Here is a 22,370-nt window from a genome sequence, read left to right as displayed (position 1 = left end):
GGGTTATCCACCTTTGGGATAACGGATGCATCAAAAAATAGGTTCTCCCATGGTGGGATTAACATTGGAGTTAACAGAGCTTCCTTCAGCAGTCATGCTTGTGGTGGTGGCAATGCACCAATTCTTCAGCAATCATACTCTCAATGAAAACACTAATTGCGTTGAAACCAAATTCGTGCACCGCCGTTAGTGGTGGAGATGCACAAATCTGAGTAACATGTGAAGAAGCAAGCAACTGCGAGCAAGCCTAAGACGGGGAAAGGTGTGGCAGCCAAAAGCTCTCCGACAATCAAGTTAGTAAGCAAATATAAGACTTAAGTGGTGGGCAAGAGAATTAGAGTGCATAAATTGCTTTACCAAAAACAAACCCTAGATTGGTGTATTTCTACCAACCAAGAGAGAGACCTTTTTGGGATAAAATCAATGTCCTAAATCGGGAGAATCCTGGAGGAGATCTAGAAGTAGAAACTGCACCCTCTTAGGAGTTGTGGTTACTTGTGGTGCATGCCAATTCCGAGATTGTAGGAACTCCAAGACTTATAAAGGATCTAGCTGATTCCACAACCAAATCAGGTCCCGTGTCTTGTGGAACAAGCATGGTCATACCAACAAAGTGGTGGTGGCACCATTACTCCATTTGTTCAGGTCTTATTGCCCCGGAACAGAGTGATGGTGGCACCGCTGTTCCGTTTTATCCAGCTCTACTAAGAGATGTTGAGTCCCTGACTTGACTTTTGAGGTATCTATATTCCAATCAACCTTACTTTGTCTCTAGAAAATAATGGTCCCATAATGGGTGCTTCTTGAAATGGCCTTTTGGAGGCGATCTATTAACATAAGTTAGTTTAGATAGTAGTTTTGTGGTGTCTCCCATAGCTATGGTAGTTGTTGCATTACAGTGCTATGATGCTACATTCTTCATAATTCACTTGAAAACAATGATGGGTAGTTACAACGTAGACAACATTCCATGGACATAGATAGACAAAAAGCGATGTTCTTATTATTATTTTGCTTTTTTTTTTTACTAACTTCAACTAAAGAAATTTTGCTGACAAAGTTGTGTTATATTCCAAGGGTGTTATTGAAGCGGTTCTAAAATATTTCCACTCTCCACATAGACATTGTTGTACACACATTTATTGCAATAATAGAAAAAATAACTCTGGGTTACTTCTTTGAAGTAACTTTTGGAAAGCGGCTAGAGGATATGATGTTGTGACTTTTATAGAGGAGAAGGAAGAAATAAAGAAACTTGATGGTAATATATTCTATCAATTTTTAATATCTCTATTAATTAATGAAACTCTTTTTGTTAATCAAAAGATGATAAAAATATTACTTAGTCTTCTATTACACAAAAAAATGATGGGCAATGATGTAATTTCACAGGTCCAAATTTTACTGTTTTTTATGAAAGCCTTATCTACATGTGATGTTAAAATACCTCCAATATTTAAAAATAATAATAATTATTATATATAAAAAAAAACCAAAAACCTCACACTCCGCCCCCCCCCCCCAAAAAAAATTTCTCTCTCTCCTTCTCATTTCTAAAAAAATGTGTTTATACACACAAAGTGTGTAGACAACTAGTATTAATTACTGAAATAATGACTCATTTATTTTAAGAAAAAAACAGGAGAAGGACTAGATCTTTTTCTATAAAATGGATTTAGTTCACGTTTCTAAAAAAGAAAAAATTCAAGTCCTGGAAAACAATTCACATTAATTTATGGACTCTAGATCTCAGCTTTAATCATGATACAACTTTTATTTTGTTTAAATTTATATAAAATATTGAGTCGGAAATTAAGAAAAGAACATGGTTTAATTTAGAGCGTTTTAATAAAAAATTAAAAACCAACCAATATTTAATTAAAAAATGTAGAATTTGAGGGGTTGAATCTAATTACCTCTTCATTTATATATATTAAATGTGCAGGTCATGCAGCAGAAAGAACGTTTAGTTTTGGTGGGACTATACATATAGTCATTGCGCACTGTTCCCCAACCGCAACGAAATATTGGGGGCAGTTGCAAGGTTGCACCCAGATGCCTGAATAAGTTGAGGTGTGCTAGTTATATCAGATGGTACAACAAACCACAACTTAACATAGCATACGACTCTGTGAACATATATGTTATTTTTTTTCACATCTATGTAAGTCCAACTTGAGACATCTTTTATCAAGTATCGTTAGGCCAATTAATCAAGGTGTCTATTTGTACTTATTTCATACGAGAATTAATCTGACAATTACTAGATATAATCCTGCATATTTCATCAAATGTTTGATTACAGGAAAACAATTTAAAATAGGTTTTTTAACCAAAATGGTTCTTGAGATTTGCATAACACATCATTTTGATCCTTGAGATTGAAAATTAATAGAAATGATCATTGAGATTGTCCATCATTCATTATTTTGGTCATTTCTAAAGTTATAAAATTGGTTGATTTGGACCCAACTTTATAACTTTAGAGAGATTTTACTGTATTATTTGAGTAAAATGAGAAAAAAAAATAAGTTGAATTGCAAATTTGCTAAATTTTCTAGAAATGAAAAATGCAAATGACTGTGATCCTATTTTCTCAATGTCATATTATTGTATTGAGAAAAAATAACTTTTACGATTAGCAACAAATCAACAATTAAAAGAAACTTATTTTATTGATTTCTATTTCAATTTGGTGCTACGATTTAGCACCCAACTAAGCATATTTAGGTGATCTATAAAAGTAACAAATCAGCAATTCCTTGTGTCATTCCAATTTTATCGGATGTCCCCGAAGGGACAACAAACAGCAATTAAAAGAAACATATTTTATTGATTTCTATTTCAATTTGATGCTAGGATTCGGTAGCGAACTAAGCAGATGTAGGACACACATAATTTCCATTTATTCCTATAAGTGTAAATATAAATACATACATTCTCTAGGGTGATTCATCATTTCATATACCATCGAGAATTTTCTGGTTCTGCCCCTTACAGTATGGCTTCCATCAACTTTGGATGTCTTTTTTGCATTGCTTTAATTCTTCTAAGCTCATCAGGTATGTATATATTGACCATATCAATTTTTTGTTAATTACCCACCCACCCCCCCACCCCCAGCTTCATTCTAATTACTGTAATGTCCTACACATTGATTTGATGCTCATGTTGGTCATCTTCGTAATGAGCATTATTTGGGTATTATCTACAGGTTGCTATGGACGGAATGTAGTTGAAGAGCACCAGGTTGCACCACCAGGACCAAGCCATCCACAAACAACATGTCGTATCGGGTGATAAACGTCTTCTGCACAAACAACACCCCTTATCGGGCGATAAACGTCTTTTGCATTATCCCAACGTAGAATTGGATTTTTCTCTTATACTGACACCAGGAGGACCAAACCCTATACATCACGAGCGTTAGGGTGACGGTAATGTGGTGGGGGAGTTTAAATATAATTGCAATAAGTTCAGAGGCGTTTGATCCCCCGCAATGTGACAAAAATAAAATAAAGTACTCCATCAGGTGTAGGTGTAATTGCTACCTCGTATAATATCTTTAAAACATTTCAATATCATACATTAATTATCATTTCATTTCAATTTCATGCGAACATTAAAAATTCTGTTAAGTTAGCAGTTACGACGACGTGGTAACAATGAGTTCCACATTTGTACTGATAATTTGTGCCACTAACAATTAATATTTTATTTAAAAATAAATAAAAAATCTGAGGGCAGGTTTCGTAGATGTGCATCTGCAGCATATCGGAGAAGTTGTAGATCGGCTACTGAGGGAATACTCGGAACATTGATGGGCCAGGGCGTCGGCCAAGAAGGTGGCGGTATCTGGGGGTGAAATTGAGCACAACCCCACCCCACCCAAATCGCAGCCCCTTCCCGATTCTCCATGAATTTGACCCATGTGGGACAGGGAGCCAAATGGGACTGGGACGAGTTGGAATTGCAGGTTTAAGGGAGACGGAGAAGACCCAGATGGGCAATCTAATTCACCATGGGAGAGAGCACCTGATATGGGTATTTAAGCGGTGAAGAGCTCAGATCCTCTCACAATCGAGCTATGGCAGAAGAAGGCTTGAGGTTTGGGCTTGCAAGCGGCGGCGTCGCAGAGCGTCCACATGTTCTGGCAAAGGCTGGGACCTCGGAGAGAATCAGGAGGGAGAGATGGCGAATGTGCCGTGCGAGGCGGTGGCCGATGGAAAGGATGTCATTGGGGAGGGAGACGAAGTAATGGAGAAGATCGTGAGAAAGTAGGCGACGCTTTAATCGAGGACAGAGTTCTTGAATAAGGTGTTACGGAGGGAGAATCCGGTGGTGGGGTCCGAGAGAATGGCGCAAGTGGAGAGGACGACGGCGGGGGTGTCCTGGGCGAGAACAGAGGGCGTGGAACTGGAGAGGTTTTAGGGATTTTTTTAATTTTTTCTTTCTATTTTTCAAGTTTTTAATTATACAAAAAAATTATTTTTTATTAGTTAAATATTTTTTTAGTTGTCTGCCACATGGCAGAAGTTGTCAGCCACATAAGAAAAAATGTGGGACTCATTGTTATCACATCATCATTTAACTGTTAATTTAATAGAATTTTTAACGATTGTATGAAATTAAAATGAAATAATAACTAATGTATGAAATTAAAATGAAATAATAACTAATGTATGAAATTAAAATGTTTTAAAAATATTGTACGAGGTTGTAACTTACCTTAAAATAAATTTATGCGAATTTGCATGTTGCGGAAACAAAACAACACTTACTGATTACCACTAAGAAATATCTATCTGGTTAGGGAATCAATGACTATTATACTGTTTCTATTTTCCCTCGCCAAATTCAAAGTAGCGGGCTAAATCCATTTTATACTTCTAAGTTTGGGGTGATTTTCAAAATGGCCCATGAAGTTTTAATTTTCTTATTTTGCATTTCAAGGTATCGCAATTGTATCAATGTATGTTTTTGGTCAAATTGATTATTTAATCTATCAATAAATTGATGACATGATGAGCTTGAAATCATTATATGGGCTATGTGTAAGCCACATTTACCTCATATTGACGCAGACAACTCATCAATTTAATAGAAGTTTAGATCTTCAAAGAGATAAAATGTGTAAAATGGCATAATTTCAAAACCTCATGGTGCAATGTGAGAAAATTAGAACCTTTTAGACTAGTTTGAAAATCATCACAAACCTAAATGGTATAAAACGTAGTTAGCCCGAAAGGAAATGTGTACGAAGGGAGAAAGTAATTAAGAAAATCAAGTTTAATTCTTGAGTTAACTTTTTCCTTGTTCACTGAATTAGAGGTGTCGACAAGAAGGTTCAATTCTGCAACAAGATTGTAGAACTATGCATATGCATCCTGATGTGGTTTTATGGAGTTTTGTCTTTTAATGAGTTGGGTTGAGGGATAACAAGCTGGGATGGAGACGTGCTTGGGGAATTTTTCGGTATGGTTATCGGGGTAGGGCCGTAATGGTACTTTAATTTTCGACCTGAACTCGTCCAATTTGGAGTGTATAATAATTTTTTTAAAATAATAATTCAGTATAGTGAAGATAACGTCACTATGAACCTATAAAACCAAAACACTAAAGGAAAAAAATGTTTTGACGTTTCAAAATGTTGGGAATGCTTGTATAACAGAACATTTTAACGAAAAACTTAAGTCACTGTTTATTTTAATGAAAAATCATATTTTTATTGTAAAAAAATTAACCTTTATGAAATCAAGCACATTCATTAGTTTTCTGGTATAATATGCTTCAGTGGCTCCTTCTTACTCGAGTGGTATATGGGCTGTCAAAACTATTGATCAGAGAGAGCGAGAGCGATCCTAACCGAACTACGACAATCTCCGATGGATATTTTCTCGGCGAACCCTAAGACCTTCAAGCTCCACAGGAAATCGCCTTTCGCTCGGAAGCTCAAATCCTCCATTGCCGTCAAGCTTCCTCAATTTCTCTCCGAGTACACAGACGACGTCCTCGCTGTAATTTTTCTCATCCCTTCCAGTTCCTGCGATTTCTGATTTTCCTTTGTTTATTTCCATTTTTCGAGTCTAATTAACGATAGGAATTGATTTTTTTGGGAAAATGTACTAGCGATTCTCTTTCGTAACTAGTTGTTTGGATGCTGAGAAAATGTAGGCAGAGAAATTAACGCTTACGCTATGTTTCGTGATGCTTTTGCTTTCGGTGGAATGAGAGTGAAAGTTTCATATGCTGCCTAATCAACATAATAATAACTGTATGTTTGGTTGCTGAGAAAATGTTGGCAATGAAATTAACAATCCATGCTACATTTCGCGATGATTTCGTTGTTTGCTTGCTAATTAATGCACAATTTTTTAACATATAGTCTCAGAGTTGCATGCGCGTCTCTATAGACGTTATCAGTGTGTAATATCAGATAGAGCAAGAGGCTAGAGCTTACTTAACATCTTCTATAATCGAAAGCATTTGAGTGGACAACAAGAAATGAGTGGTCTTATATTGCGAACTGATGTACGAAAAGTAGAAGAAAGATTCGTCAATTTCATTAATTATTGACAAGTTGCTTTTAACTTCTTTTTTTGTTTCTTTTTATTGTTAATCTTGTGTTTGAAATTTTACATTGAACGCACATGCGTGATTTGCCCTGTTCTCATTAACAAGTTTTCACTGCTTCATGGTTAAATTTACTCCAAATTTTACTGAGAGTAATATGTTCATTACTTTAGGAATATATAACAGTGCTGGTTTGTAATGGAAAGCATCAATATCAGGCAAAAGAGGATTTAGAAGCGTTTCTTGGCGACGTGACTGTAGATTTTGTATCCTGGTACCCTGACTATCAAACTCTCCTGATTAGCTACAATTTTCTTCTTTACATGCTGACTCAGTTTTGAATAGTCGATGCTAATCCCTTTGCTCTGCCAATGTAGGTTATGGAATCTTATGTTGGAATATGCTGGTCAATCTTCTGCAGACACCGGCTTATTGAATGCAGATGAAGTTGCTACTGTTAGTTACCAAGAGAGTAAGAGATGCAAGGGTGCAAGCACCGACAGATGTGCAGAATTCCAGAATCATTCTACTAGACATGCCGATGAACTTTTGGTAATATGAGTTATCCGAATTTATTTCTTTATGTATAATAGAGCGTTAGGAGGAGTTTGTAATATAACTTTCCCATGGCAGATGAAAGATGACAAGTCCTACCATATGTCAACATGTGATCCTGTTTCTTGTGAAGATGTGAAACTTGCCAAAGGTTTTCAATCTGTCCCTTTCAGTGAGGTGAATACCAAGAAAACATTGTCACGGGCATGCAGAAATGAAATTCTAAAAGGACCTATTGCAACTGATAATACCAATTGTGAGCTAGTTAGAAGAACTCGGTGTATAAATAAAATTAACCAGGTTGGCCTATTAAACAGTTTAATACAGCTGACAGTGATTTTTAAACGCATTTTTCTTTTTGTAAGTTCAGAATTATCTTATTGTAGAGCAGATTCTCAAGCATGAATCAAGTGAGTTGCCTAAGGAGCTCTTACATTTGCCGAAAAGAGAGGCAGAGTCTAAGGTATACGCAATATGTCATATCAGGTACCATGTTCGATTACCTCAATGCATGTTTGAGAAAATTGTAAATGTAAATATATAATTACGTGCCTGTATGTGATTGTGTGAAACTGATTTGTTTTAGCTGCCTTTCTACAGACGTACAAATTTAGTTTGCTCATGGGTCAATAATGAGGACTCTTTTTATGCTTTCTTCCTGCAGGACGTGCTTATCCTAAAGAGATCTGTGGCAGTAACCCATTAGAAAGCAGACTGTCACCAAGATTAATAGGTACAGGGTTTGTGCATAGTAAAAAACCTCGGGGTAGTGTTTGGGATAGATTGGGCAAGCCATGTGAGGACATATTTGTAGGGCACAAGAATGTTAATTTCTATGGTGTTGGCCATAAGACACAAGATGGAGGAGTCCATAACCAGCCCCCATTAATGCCTCTGAAGAGTAATCCTGAAGTTCCTGCTCGTGGGACGAGGTCTTATAGGCACCCTGTTGAGACTAGGAAACTGGACCATGGTGGTAGTGCAATGGGTGAACCTCAGTAGTGCAAACAATATTGGACGTAAGAGGCTCTTTGGTGAAATCAGGGCAGGCCTTGGCACTGGTTCAGCTTCTTTGGTGCATGAGAGAAACATGGATCCTCAGTACAAAGATATCTCACAGGATTTCAAGAAGTCAAAGTTGACCAAAAATGGTTCGAGGACTACTCAGAAACTGGCATCAGTATGTCCTTTAAGATTGACTTTAACCTCAAGTCTGGTAATTTTAAGAATCAACTTAGTTTTCCCTCCTTCACTGATTTTCTCCTAGGAAGTGCTTGAAGTAAAAGAAAGATTGCATCAAATTGAAATGGAAATGTCAAAGCTTCAATCAAAGCAGGTGGTGAAAGTCAATCGTTTGTCAAAATTTGGTAAAGCCTCTAGATAACTTGGACCAATTTTCTGAAGTATGAAATTTGTTTCAACTTATAAATGCTTTGAATTTTGAACTAGAAACAAATGTCTGTGCACAAATGTAGAGGGTGGGGGAAGGTGGTTTTGGGTGGATGTGTTCTAATGCATGCATTTACAGATATACTAAAGGATTCGGAGAACAACACTGAGATTGAGTCAAGGACTGTATTGGTGACAAATGTAAGATCTTTCTGTATAATATTCCTTCTTTTATTCACTCTATTAGTGAAATATTAAAGTTCACAGTAGTGTGATGAGAAGTGGCTGACTTTGCGAACACGAAATCACTAAGGGAAAGTATTCAGTGGATTGAAATTCTAGGTAAACAGTTGATAATAAATAGATGGAAACCAGAGGGGTGTGCCTCTGTGGAAATCCTTTGAGATGGTTATAGAAACAGACTCTTGTTGAGAGCGTAGACTGTAGAGCTTCTGTTCTACCAGATGATAACAATTAGCTGTAGTAATACATAATGATATTTCTTAAAGTTATTTTTAATTACACACATTGTTAGGTCATCTTTGCGAATGTTGTTACAAATTTCAAGTCTGTATTTTAACTGACATTGGTATTTGGAGGCAGTATTCTTTCACATCTAGTAATTTAGGCTCGCTTTCTGTTCACCTCTTAGTTAAGCTAACTAGTACTTGAGGATTGCAACTTGTACGCACATTTGTTTAAATAAAGTGCAAATTGTGTGTGGTTAATTTCCATGGAGATTGCTACTATTCCTCCTTATTTTTATTAATTTAATTGTTGTATCTGCAATTCTGCATTTATGTAAAATATCTCATAAGCATACCATATACTGTTTGAAAAAAAAAAAAAAAAAACAGGTACATTTTTCAGCTACTAGAGAAGCTTTGTCATCGTTCTTTGCCAAGTGTGGAGGGGTTTTCAATGTGGTGATTCTGACAGACATAGTAACTGCTAAACCACAAGGGTAACGCTTATTTCGTCATCTGCTCTATTATGATCTAAGGAGTACAATTTCTGTTTGTATGTTTCATCTTAGGTCCGGGACCGGTTTCTGACATTTCTGTTCTTAGGTCTGCTTATGTTACCTTTGATAGCAAGGAATCTGTTAACAAAGCCTTGGCATTGAGTGGGACAATGTTTTATTCAAGAATAGTGAAGGTGAGCAAACAATAAGTGTGAAACAAAAAACAAACAAAAAAAATAAAAAATGAAGGCCGTATGGAGATTGACTTGGTTGAGTGTAATAAACCTGATACTCTACTGTTATATCTTTTACCATGTTCATTAGGCAGTGGATTCACGTTGAAAATGCTACATAATTGCCCTTATTTTCCTTCCATGACTGAAGACGAACCAAGTTGGGAAAAATATTATAAATTGAATGGTTTGATACTATTGAGCTTGTTGGGCTGCACAAGTTTCTATGTGCGTCTCTTATATTTCACAAATGCACACAAGGATCGTAAATTTGAGATTCACCTTTGGAGACTGACATATTCTAGGGACTATAATTTAAATTTGGCCTTTGTTTTCCAACTTTTGACTTGTGTACATTTTGTATAGGTTCTAAGGATACGAGAAGCAGCTTCTGCGGCATCAGCCCCAAACCAGATTTCTGCAGAGACTTTCCACGCACATGTACCAGATGGCAACAAAAACACTATCCCCAAAACTCCACGTTTTGGGAGCTCTAGTCTACAGTGGCGGAGAGAGCCTAGCACTGATCCATCAGAACCATCAGCAGCAGCCAAGGGAATGCTTCATCAACAGAGCCCACTGCAACTGCAGGCACTTAATTCTTAGAATCAGCATTGAAATGGCGTATAGTTGACGGAACTAAATAAATCCTATCTAACACCGTACTGGGGATCCGCGAGTTATGAGGATGTTAGGTTGATCTATGAAATCTACTTCTAAACTGTTGAAGGCTGTTTTCTATTTTGTTTTCTGGCGGAATCAGCTGGGTAACCTCCGTTCTAATTCCACGTATAGCATCCGTGTTGTTCCTCTGGAAGATCATAGAATCTCATTTAGGATGTATATAGTTTTCGCAGCAGCATAGCCTGAAAGTGCACTTGTGTTGGTTTGTAAAGAGTGATTTGACAGTTTCACTTCCGCAATCACTTCGCAGGTAAAATTACGGAATATCAGATTGGCGGTTTTGCTACGAGAATGTAAACTTCTGTTCATAGCATTGACAGAATTTAGCTGTAATTGCAGGTGCTCGTCGTACTTCGGAATTATTGGGTTGAGGTCAGCTTAGAATGTGATGTCAAAGGGTTCGTCACCATTTCTAATGTTACGGTTTGGACTTTGGACTGGTAATTCAGTAACAAACATAAGCGGCACAAGCCTTTTTTTTTAACTTGACGAAAACATGTAGCTACAAGGAGAAGTTTCCGAATCAAGAACATCAATACGAATGAAGAAGTTGATAGGAAATCCGAGAATAATAATTTAAACCAATACATGTTAATTAATTTTACGTGTAGATCTGTACAAGGAAATTACTAAAACTCTAGAAATGTGGTCCTTTAGCAGTAGCCTATGAACTCACATAGCCTTACGCGTAACACGAAAGTGATTGGTGACGAAGCTTTTCAGCTTGCCGATAAAGCGAATATGTTTGGTACCGCAGGTATTTGCTAAGCTGGGGCTGGAACAGTGAGCTCAGCATCTTCTCCAAGCTTTGTGTTGTGTGTTTGACATACTTCCTAGCACTTGCATCTTGTTGCACCAAAACTCCATACTTCTGCATGTAACTTTTGTAAACAGGTACAACTGCCTGCACCAAAAGTTGGCATACCTTCTGCCTCAAGCAATCGTCCGAAATGATCCAATTCGAGTGCTTCTTGTATCTCTCGTCGAATGCCTCGTTGAATGCCTTGAGCCTTTTCTTATTGTCGGAGCCCTGATGATAATCCGTTGCTCCCCCGACAGGAGGCGAAATCCAACCCTTTTGGGTTAGGAGAATCAGAAGCTTTCCCCAACTCTCTCTCAAGTAGAGAGCTGCGTAGTAGTCCTTGTATTGCTCATGTGCTCCTAACCAAGAGTTTCCCATTATTTCCCCAAGCTTTGTGCCCTTCAGTTGGCTGAAATGGCAGTGATTGTTCATCATGAAAAGGTAGGACAGGGAGATGTCTTCGTAGGTCTTCGACCACGCATCCAAATTTAGCCCGATTTCCTTCATCGTGCTAAAAATTTGTTTCAAAAGAAGATCATCATCTTTGCCTTTGTGTATATCGGCTTTCCAACTTTGATGGATCTGCAAGACCCGGATCAAGATTGGCTTGTAGTCTTCCCCTAGAAGTTGATTGCAGAAACTAGTTATAAAGGTTACTAGCCCGGGAATGCCACCATCCGATGGAGGAGAAAACCGCCTTTGCAACTCCACTTGACTAGGAAGTTCCCAGAAAATCTCACAAGCCCCATTGACAACCTTCTTGATCAGATCCCTTGTGAGGTTCTGAATCTCACCGCAGGCCTCCCCTCCGAAAAGCCGGTTAAAATTGACCCTTAGATTTTCTAAAACTGCGAATACATCTAGTAGCTTCAAGAGCTTGACCGGGCCCTTCTTTATCTTGGTGACACTCCTGCCAAATTGGAGGAAAGAAACAAGCCTAAACTCTTCAGCGAATCTCGCAATGCAGCGCTTCCAAGCATCTGATTCTGTCTTCTCAAAGACACTGTTGCAGAGTTTGTACTCAAACTCGAGAAACTGCTTCACAACCAACTCCAAATGCTCGCCCCATTGCTCAATGTAAGAGCCGATGCTCTGCATATCATCAAACTCAGAGACTTGTATCTCAAGGTAGTCGAGATCGAGAGCCTGCAAGCTTCTTCTAGCATTCAAACTCCGCACGCCAGTGTACAGCAATACGCACTTTTCAAGCCGATCAGCAGCATTGAGTATCTCAACAATGGCTTGAAGCTTTTGAATTACCGGCACTGGTAATGGCGATGAAGCAATGCAGGCTGTAGCATTGTTCTCCATTAATAAGCTTACAAATTCGGTTTCCAGCTTGTTGAATGCAGCATTGAGAACCCCTCCATCAAGGCGAGTAACAACCCTCGATTGCGCGCAACACCTGTAGAATTCTCAGAGCTTTCTTCACATTCAAGAGGCTTTGATCATTGGCAAACGCGTCGCCTTCCAAAAACTCAACAATGTCATGCAGCCACTGAATGGCCAGCCCACAGCTGCCAGTAAGAAACCTCAATGCCTCTTCGAGCCTTTTCATGATCGAAAGATAAGCGTGGAGATCAGAACATGATTCGAAAGACAGCGAATTCTCTAGCTCCCGAACGACATCATACACTTTGAGAACAGCAGCAGCAGGGCCAATGGCACCATTGATTTGGTCCCTCATTGCAAAATATCCACACTTTCGCGTCCCAACGGGCCTAATTGCCGCTTCCAAAGATGGCAACCTCTCCTTCATGCGTTCCACCTTCAACCCGGCTTCATTAATCGCTGACGAAAGAGCTGAAGATTGCTCCATACTAGCCTTCAACAATTTCCGGGCAGCTTTTAGATTCTCAAAACTTTCATCATCAGCCATTTTCCGAAAAAAACACTTTCCAATCTCAGAATCCCCAACCTATTTGACTGAACCAAAACTTGTGTGGCATTTTTATAGTGCACCAAGAGCTTTCATAAGAGTGCAGTAAAAAATAGAGTCGTGGTTTCTTCCACACTACTCGAAAAAAGAAAAAAAATAAAATAACTTTCCACCAAACAGTACCAAATGAAACAAAGGAGAGTAACCAGGTTCAAACCAACCTTGTACCTGCAAGGATAAACAGCCCACAAGAAGCCTCACCTACCATGGCATGAATTTCGTTTATTTTTCACACTTGCAAACAAACAAACATAAACATGTTAGGCCCCCAAACCACCTACTTATAACTTACATACATACATATATATATTTTTTTATACATGCGCACACAAACATATACTACTCTTGTCACACGCTTACGCGTGTGACAATTGACCTTTGTATGTTAAATTAAGTTATTTTTAAGATTTTAAAAATTTTAGAAAATTAAGTTATTTTGATTTCTATATTTTTGTTTATATAAAAAAAAATAGAAGTCAACCATAAACCACCTGGGGGTTTTATTTTTGTTATTTTGTTTATAAAGTTTTAAACCTATTCTCATACGTGTAGATAATATCGTTTGCTAAAAAAAAAAGTTTTAATTTAAAGTATTTAAAATTAAAATGTTTTGAATTACAATTTTAATTTCATTTAATGTAACTTTTGGAGTTTTTAAAGACAATTTATGGTATTTTGAATGTTTCACCACGTTAGGATGCTCTCTTTATATATATATATATATATAAAAGTGTTAAAAACAGCCACTTAATACTAATGTTTATTAGTATTCCTCTTTACTTCTAAGTGAGAGGTTTTATGTTCGATTCTTACGCAAAGGTACATATAAAGTTAACAACAGCCACTTAGTACTAAAGTTTAATGGTATTCCTCTTCACTTGTAAGTGAAAGGACATAAGTTCGCTTCTCATGCAAAATTGAATTTCAATCACATTACTGCTAGCTCATTGTGAGGCTAAGCCGACTTCCTCCTCCTTTGCATAAATAATATAGTTAACACACAAAAAATTAATCAGATTTTGACCGGCTACTAAATTCTGTTGAATTAAATTTGTTTGCCCACAAATAAAATTTTTTAAAATTCTCTAAAATTTGTTAGAACACTAACAAAGTAAGGATATTTAAGGTGATCAAGTTAGTTATAGCAACGTAGTCTCTAAACTCGTGCACTCAAAGTTTGAATCCCACTAGGAATGGGCAACGGTTATGGCGGGCGGGTAACCGCGGTTAGTTACGTATAACCGTTTATGCTTATGCCCGTATAACCGTTTACCCGTTGGGTAATTGCTTAAATGGTTATACCCATACCCATAACCGTTTATAAACAGTTAACCATACCCATAACCGCATACCCAACCGTAACCGTTTAATACCTGTTTACCCATTTACTCTTTTTAACCCGTTTATCTTCTTCTTCTTCTTCTTTTTTTTTTTTTTTTTTTTTTTTACCATTATCCCTTTTTCACCCGTCTACATGTTTTTTAACAACTTGAAAATTAAAAAAAAAAATTGTCAAAATTTTCTTTTTTTTTGACAATTAAATACCGATATAGATACATTCATCATACATTTCCGTATTTTAATTTTTTAAGTCATTATACCATTCCAATAATTAAAATAATAGTTTACAGACAATATTTTTAACTGTTACCAATGAAGGTAAATATAATATTTTCTAATTATTATTGGGTTACAAAAATTGTTTAGAAGACATATCTGTCAAAGCATTTTTGTCAATTTCACGGTTACCTGCAAGGAATTTAAATTAATTTGGCGAATTCCTTGATGATGAGAATCATCATTCCTGTAGTAGTGTTATTGAGAGAATGACCGATGAATTCCTTGCTAATTAATTGGGTGCTAAGTATTATTGGATCGAAAACATGGTTTGTTTTAATTTTACATATATAAAATAAATGGGTAAACGGTTTCCCGTTTATAACCGCGGTTAATACCAATAATTACCCATTTAAATTTCGCGGATAAACGGTTATGCCCATAACCGTTTATTTATCTAAACGGTTACCCATAACCGTAACCGTTTAATTTAAATGAGCAGGTAACCGCGATTACTCATAACCAATGGGTATTTGTCCAACCCTAAATCCCACCCTCCACGGAATGTAGATGAATTAAGTATAATATCATATATCGTTTGTAAAATAAAATTAACAGTAAGGTTTATGGAAAGTTTATTTACTATTATTTTTGTTTTTCGGTTTATACGTTTCTTGGAGTAAATTGCTTCTTTTGCGTAACCAGAATGCTGGCTGTTGCCTAATTTGCTTGCTTTTAAGACACCATAAGATGTCAATTTCTGGGATTAAGCTGGATCGAATTACTCCAACTTCCTAATAGCATTACCTTGTTTACAAGAGTAAATCACTTATAAGAACCGGACTCGAAAAACTTACATGGCATGTAACGTCACTGTGAGTGCCATAGAGGTCATCCTTGATGAGAAGGGAGTGAATGTGCACCAGTACTAAACTACTCCCAGCACCGAAATATCGACTGGTGCAAATACTAGAAGAGCGTAGTCAAACTTGAATTTGAGAGGATTTTAAAAGACTTTAAAATCTTAGTGTAGTCAATTAAAAGATTTTAAAGGATTTTAAAATCCATCCAAATCTAAGCGTATTCAAAAAATTAAGATTTTGGAGGATTTCAGTAAGTTATGGATTTTGAGGGATTTGAGGGCCAAAAGTATATATAACCAATACTAAAAAGAATTTTGTAGGAGTCTGTAATCCTCTTAAATCCTATCTAATATATCACTTTTAAAATCCTTTAAAATCTTAGTTTGACTACACCCCGTAAAGCAAAACGGGTCAATAAACTTGGACGTGAAATGAATAACGCAACGAGCGAAAAATGCTGGCACAAAAACTGGTGGACTGATAGCAACAGCTATTACAAAGTTAAAACATGAAACATTACATTTGACAATAGAAATGTGTAAGGTGGACATCACTACAAATTTACTTTGAATATATTGTGGATAGTAAAATATGTCCTATCTATCCACTTACTGGGAAAGGCATTGATCAAAAGAATTGAGCTAGACTGTAACATCCATGGCAATGACATAAGAAACCGAAAAATTCCTATAACAAACTTGATCCTAAGGAAAAACATGGATGTCAGAGCACGACGAATAGAGGTAGGCCTCGGGCTGCAATAAGCAGACTCGTACTCACAAGGTTGAAGAAGGTAGAACAGCTGCAAAATTAGGGTTAATGTTCGATCAAGGGCCGCCTTTCTGTTTCAAGGTGATTTTGTCCCCAAGACTGAGGGCAATGCCTTGAGTCTTGCTTCTGATTCTGATGTATCCACTTAGCTTACCATCTGCTTGTTTCTCAACACTCACATTCACCAAAGCATCCTCCCCGAAAACACTCTTTGCATACAAATTAGCAGCAAGGACTCCACACTCTCCTTCCAGTGCCGATCTAATGCCCAATTAGTAAGGGATGATCAGGAATTAATGAACCATCAATTATCCACCAAGAATGCATAAGAAACTAGAGGAATTGTTCCTACTCTTGGACGCTTGTTACATGCATGTGTATCACACTTGAAAAATGACCAATAACTAAAGTAGCCAACTTCAACTTCTTAAACGATTGTTGTGTAATTATATATGCATATGTTAAGCTTCGTATGCTTGCATAAGACCATAGCTATGTATGATTGTGTGTATCTATTTAAGTAATAATTTCATATGTAACAATCTAACAGAGTAACCAACATAGTTGATAGTGTAAAACTTACAGTGGAGTCAGGCACTTCATGTTAGTCGCTTTTGCAACATGGTTCAGAAATTCCTTCTCGTCTTGAATAACAGTATTTACAGCAACCTGGGAAACACAAGTGTGTTAATGCATAGTAGAATCCAAGTGCATCTATCAAGGAACAAAACTAAATAAGGACATATAAGATGCACATTGCTTTTTGATGTGAGAATGAAAAAGAAATCCATGAGAACTATCATTCATAAAACGAGCAACACATTTATGAAAAGATGATTCATGACCCAACAATGATTCAGAAGCACAATCTAAATGTCCAACAGTGAATATATAACAACAAAGAAATGAATAAATTTGCATCATTTGTAGTGCAACAGCCACACAACATAAAATAGAATATGTATTTTACTAGAACGAGAAAAGTTATTCTGAGGCTAGATGGCTGTTGTATAGAGATTTTAACTCAGACCAGCTGCCCACAATGCATGGGTTTGAGATAATACTACTACCATTAAAAAAAAAAGCATAACTAAAACAGTGCTAGCACATATTGCAGTAATCATCACCAATGCTGACCACCCATAAACTATCAAATGATTGTTTAAAAAAAATCAGATGCTTAAGAGCCATTGTGAAACCATTTCTCGAAGAAGCACCCAATGATCATATCAATGAAGCACAGAAAATAATGCAAAAACATATCAAATCAGTGTACCTTGTTCTCCCACTCAAACTCAGCCCACATTGCCCTAAATGCTACATCAGCACATGATGCAGGAGAGATGTAATCCATTATATCGATATGGATGTCATTGAGGACAATAACCGTTCTCTCAAGCACATTTGAAGAAGTCTCGTATACAATGTTACCAAATATGACTCCTGTTTCAGTTGAAGAGACCTTAATGTTTGCCTTTATCTGTTTGCTTGATTCCGGAGCTAGAGTGTAGTTTTGCGGACGCTCAACAAGTTTGAGATCACCCATAGTGGCCAACTCCAAGCACAAATTCTGAAGGGTTTCCTTTGTTCGATTGATGACAGTAACATCAAGAACAATGTCATAATGATTAACTGTAACATATGCCTCAGCATAAACAGGATCACTGAATCCTGTGAGCTGAAGAATGCGGTTGAGCTTGTTTGCATCATCATTATCCTTTGTGAACTCTCCAGTAGCACGTTTGAGATCATCTTGGACCTCATCCTCCAACTCAAGCTGGCTCATGCCCTGAAAAATATATGCATATAAGAAAAACATCCAAAAGCATGTGATACAAATGATCGTTTTGGTGGTCAATCTGAATTCAACATTATAAACTGTATTGCAATTGCACTAGGTTGTTTGTACCACAATTTTATAAACTGCTAAATTACCATTAAATAGTCAAGAAAAATGTTATGCTTCAATATCTAAAGCAAGTCGGAACATGAAAAAATAGTCATAAAGAAACAATATCAATTACTTGATTGGGTATTTACTTCAATGAGTGCAAAAGGCGAGAAACATAATTCTGCCTTACCTTTCTGCTCTTGAGATGGTAGAAATCAATAAGGTCATTGGGTTGTGCATTCAATATCTGGGTCTTAGCTTTACTTTCCTCTGTTTCCCGGAGCTGCTTATCGGCAAGCATTTTTACAAAGCTCTGTCTACATGACTCTAGCCATATCTTCCTTACTTCTTCACCTTTATGGCATAGTAATCGGATGCAAAGGACAATTCTATCTTGAGAGTCGTTATCAATTGGATGTGGAAGGACTGAGGATTGACCCAGTTGCAGCATAGAGACCATGATCAACAATGCCAGTGTGGTTGCCTTGTTCACTTCAACTTTTGAAGGCTGAATCTCTTCCAATCTTAAAACAAGCTTTGTTAATGTGCAAGCCACAACTGAATCAAGGAAAAAATCACCCGAGAGAACCAATGATCTCAAGTTCCCCACAGAAGTCAGAGATCCTTGAAGAAGGACAGGTGCAGACATAGCAGTTTCCAGTGCAGCAGATTGGGTCGCATAGGTCCCGTCTGCAAGGATCACAGGCCTCCTAGAAGACACGGTGCTCGAGCTTACCACCTGAGAGTTCTTTGAAGCATCTTGTGCCTCCTTTTCCTCAGAAGCAGTGTAGAATGGAAGCTCCCCAAGACACTGCTTAATGGTTGCAATCCCACTCTCAACCTCCGAAAGTGAGAGAGCATACTCGCCGATAATCCATAGAGCATGAGTACACACCCTGGAATTGCGGATCTGGTAGAAAGTATCCAGCAGCCTCGTTATTATAGAAACACGCAGCTTGGGGTTGGTTTCAATTATCTCACGCACAAAAACTGCCACGTCCAGCGCTGAAGCCACATTAGAATCGCCCAAGAAATCCATCAAAGGATGCACAACTGTGCTCGCCACCTCAGGAAACTTAACAGCACACGCGTAAATCGCTTGCACCAACATCTGCCTATACTCCCCATTCTTCTCAAGTTCCCCACCCTGAGTCTTCACGACCTCCTTCTTCAACATCATCACAACCTCATCAACATTCGCGGGGGTAATCAAATCAAGCACAATGTCAAGAGTCTTCCTCCTAATATCAACATTCGGACTTGACAGTGCCCTGAGCACATCCATAACCAACTCAACCATAATCTCCCTGTGTGAAGCCTTAAGCTCGCTAACCCTATCCAGCACAATCAACTTCACATTGTTATCACTCTGCGACAACAACAACTGGCAATACGTATTGGCAGCTGCCCGAATTGCAGTAGGTGCGGAGGACAGAGACACAAGGGTTCCGGCACACTCATAAACAACGGCACTAGACGGGGCATTAAGCAACGAGATTATAACCTTAATGTACTTCCCTTTCTCACCTTTATTAACCCTACAGACCTTCTTAATCAATTCCAACACAACCATCTGTAACTGTTCCCCCCAATCAATAATCCTATCGATATGTGTAAATAAGTAATTCACAGCCCTATCCTGCGCGCAATTAAACAGCATAAGGAAAGCGTTTCGCTTACTCGACGGGTCCTGCTCCGACGCCAAGAACCGATCTATGATCTCCGGCGCGCTGTCCAGCAACGTCTCCCCCTGCGGCAGCCGGTACACGGACATGATCGCCAGGACCGCATTCCGGCGCACGAACGGATTGCGGTGCTCCAAATTGGTGAGAATCGAGGGGATCAGCGGCTCGATGATCTCGGACTCGTTCAGGCGACACAGGAACCGGAGCGTGACGCCGCGGATGTACTCGTTGGGGGACTGGAGGTTGTTGCGGAGGTTCTGGCAGATGAGAATCATCTCCGGCAGGACCTTGCCTTTGGAGTCGGTCTTGTCGATGATCTCGAGGTAGAGGAGGAGGAGCTTCTGGATGGTGTGGTCCTCGGAGGGGAGGACGTAGCGGATGATGGTGATGAAGAGGTGGGGTATGGTGTCGCCGTTGAGGAGGAGCATGATGGCCTTCTTCAGGGCTTCGATCTTCAATTCAACGTCGTTTCCTTCGAGGGCTTCCTTGATCTCGTTGGCGAGGGCGGGGGTGCCCTTGTCGAAGTGGACCAGGAGAGTGCAGGACTTCTCCATCATTAGGAAAGCTCCGAAACTGGGATTGGATCTCGGCGGATCCGAAACGGGCTACGTCGGATCTAAATCGGAGAAATGCGGAGGAGGAGATCTGGGTGTCTGTTCAGATGGAGGGGGTTTGGTGTTGGTGGACTAGAGAGAGTGCGGTGGGGGCGGGAGTGAGACGAACAGTTGGATCGGGCCGAAGGAGATTGGGTTGGGTTGGGTCAAGGAAAATTAGGTTGGATTGGGTTGGTTTTGGTTGAGTTGGATAATTTTAGTTGGGTTGCAAACCTTACCAAGCTAATAAGTTGGATCATTTCGGACTAAATGAAAAAGCGCGTGTTAAGTTTTCAATTTGGAGTTTTGGAGTTTTGGATTTTTGAAATGTTACTCTCACTAATTACAATTTTTTTCAATGTATACACAAAGCATTTTTAAAGCATATTGCCCATGTTGGATCAAAATAGTAGTGGATTTGAATGTTTTTGAAATACTCTTATTGTTTTTAGGCATGCACTAAGAATTTAAATGATTACGAACTTATCCAAAAAACTCTACTGGGCATTCTATGCTCACCCGTTTTTTTTTTTTTTTTTAAATGTATTTTCAGATGATATAGGAAAGGCTAGCTGAGTTTGAGTTGCAACTCTTTAGGTGACTAGTAGATAGGGGTTCAAACGTACGCATCTCATTGCTAGTTGTTGAAGTATTTTGTATAGTTGGTCTCCATCTGTAGATGATCATTTTGCTGCGTTGTAAATTAAGGAGACATTTGACATAGGACACATAAGGTTAGTGTCTCTAGTTACCTGGGAAAAGAACCATGTAACATCTGATCACTTGTCTTTTGTCTTGTATAAATTTTCGCTCATGTGTAATTTTCATAAAATGATCTGAATATATTTTTGTAAGAAGCTCGAGGTTTCTTTTGTGAACTTGTTATATTTTTGGGGCTGGATGTGTTGTGTTTTGAGAACCATTACGAAGATTGGTTATACTCAAATTTGTGGCTGTTTATCTACTACTTAGTTTGCATTTTGCATTTTAGATTTTGACACTTTAGAACGTAATCGACTTTATATTTAAATTTATTTTATTATATTTTTTTCTTCTTCAGAAAAACAGCATCTTGCTTGTTTTAGACTTCAATTTTCTCATAGTTTCCGAACTCGAAAACCCACGAATTTTTTACACAAGTTACTCCCTTATGTCTACCTTGAATTTGAAGTTTTTCACTCTTTAGTTAAACGAGTGTTTTTGGTGAATTTTATGTTACAGGTCATTTTCTGCAGTTTGTAATACAACAAGAAGCCCTTTATTTTATTTGTTAAAGTTCCACTGATAGTTTTGGTTACTATATTTGTTGAGTTTAAATTTTACTGTGTCAAACTCTTTGGCTAATGACTTATTTACACTATGAAACTATCATCTTGTTCTCTTTATTTCTTTTAATCTCACATGTCACATCACGGCTCAGGATCCACCACATTTCGGGCTCGCTCCAACACTGTAGCACGATATTGTCCGCTTTGGGTCCCGACCATGCTCTCACGGTTTTGTTATTGAAAACTCACACGAGAATTTCCTAGTGGGTCACCCATCATGGGAGTGCCCTCGCGCATTACTCGCTTAACTTCGGAGTTCTTATAGAACCTGAAGCCAGTGAGCTTCCAAAAAGTCTCGTGCTAGATAGGGATGATAATATACATATAAGGATCACTCCCTGAACGATGTGAGATCTTACATCACACCTCAAGTTTTGGGGTGTGACAATATCTCCTTTCATCATATTTATCGGAAAACAAATTTTATAGCCAATGCGTTAGCTAAAATTGATCATTTATCTCATGGGTCATGAGTGTCGGGTTTGGTGATACACTCTTCCGTTTTAGTTCCTGCCCGAGGGGCCTCTCTTTGTCAGTTCTTTA

At 38.1% G+C, this 22,370-nt stretch overlaps 2 protein-coding genes and 1 pseudogene across 6 annotated transcripts; 1 reads left to right on the top strand and 2 right to left on the bottom strand.

Moving 5' to 3' along the window:
• Positions 1-5,756: 5,756 nt before the first annotated feature.
• On the top strand, positions 5,757-10,690 carry LOC103941172 (embryonic polyadenylate-binding protein 2). 5 transcript variants are annotated; one of them, XM_048564010.1, is made up of 7 exons: positions 5,758-6,017; positions 6,747-6,847; positions 6,951-7,125; positions 7,207-7,305; positions 7,515-7,614; positions 7,793-8,495; positions 8,657-9,371. In XM_048564010.1, the coding sequence occupies exons 1-6, from the start codon at positions 5,886-5,888 to the stop codon at positions 8,128-8,130; spliced, it is 945 nt and encodes a 314-aa protein (XP_048419967.1). In that variant the 5' UTR covers positions 5,758-5,885; the 3' UTR covers positions 8,131-8,495; positions 8,657-9,371. The 5 variants fall into 5 exon arrangements, with proteins under 5 accessions (XP_048419970.1, XP_048419967.1, XP_048419966.1 ...); XM_048564009.1 differs by having other exon boundaries at positions 7,207-7,428; XM_048564013.1 differs by lacking the exon at positions 8,657-9,371 and having other exon boundaries at positions 5,757-6,017; positions 7,520-7,614; positions 7,793-7,940.
• Positions 10,691-10,948: 258 nt separating this feature from the next.
• Positions 10,949-13,389, bottom strand: LOC103941173 (annotated as a pseudogene).
• Positions 13,390-16,014: 2,625 nt separating this feature from the next.
• On the bottom strand, positions 16,015-20,578 carry LOC103941174 (coatomer subunit beta-1-like). The gene is made up of 4 exons (XM_009351366.3): positions 18,412-20,578; positions 17,607-18,119; positions 16,914-16,999; positions 16,015-16,591 (listed from the first exon to the last, which is right to left on the bottom strand). The coding sequence occupies exons 1-4, from the start codon at positions 20,461-20,463 to the stop codon at positions 16,387-16,389; spliced, it is 2,856 nt and encodes a 951-aa protein (XP_009349641.2). The 5' UTR covers positions 20,464-20,578; the 3' UTR covers positions 16,015-16,386.
• Between the last annotated feature and the right edge of the window lie 1,792 nt (positions 20,579-22,370).

Source organism: the organism of the source record quoted next, unplaced genomic scaffold (assembly GCF_019419815.1).
Source record: "Pyrus x bretschneideri cultivar Hongxiangsu unplaced genomic scaffold, Pyrus_bretschneideri_v1 Contig37, whole genome shotgun sequence".
NCBI classification, from domain to species: Eukaryota; Viridiplantae; Streptophyta; class Magnoliopsida; order Rosales; family Rosaceae; genus Pyrus; species Pyrus x bretschneideri.
This window is presented reverse-complemented; position numbering and strand designations above follow the sequence as displayed.

What these genes read in the sequence shown, in the direction of transcription:
- LOC103941174 (XM_009351366.3), bottom strand. Translation starts at nt 20,463, where the DNA reads ATGATGGAGAAGTCCTGCACTCTCCTGGTCCACTTCGACAAGGGCACC. An exon ending in ACCATCTCAAGAGCAGAAAG is followed by an intron (nt 18,120 to 18,411) that starts GTAAGGCAGAAT and finishes TATATTTTTCAG; the next exon opens with GGCATGAGCCAGCTTGAGTT. An exon ending in ATGAAGTGCCTGACTCCACT is followed by an intron (nt 16,592 to 16,913) that starts GTAAGTTTTACA and finishes ATTGGGCATTAG; the next exon opens with ATCGGCACTGGAAGGAGAGT.
- LOC103941172 (XM_048564009.1), top strand. Translation starts at nt 5,886, where the DNA reads ATGGATATTTTCTCGGCGAACCCTAAGACCTTCAAGCTCCACAGGAAA. An exon ending in ACTGTAGATTTTGTATCCTG is followed by an intron (nt 6,848 to 6,950) that starts GTACCCTGACTA and finishes CTGCCAATGTAG; the next exon opens with GTTATGGAATCTTATGTTGG. An exon ending in GACATGCCGATGAACTTTTG is followed by an intron (nt 7,126 to 7,206) that starts GTAATATGAGTT and finishes TTCCCATGGCAG; the next exon opens with ATGAAAGATGACAAGTCCTA.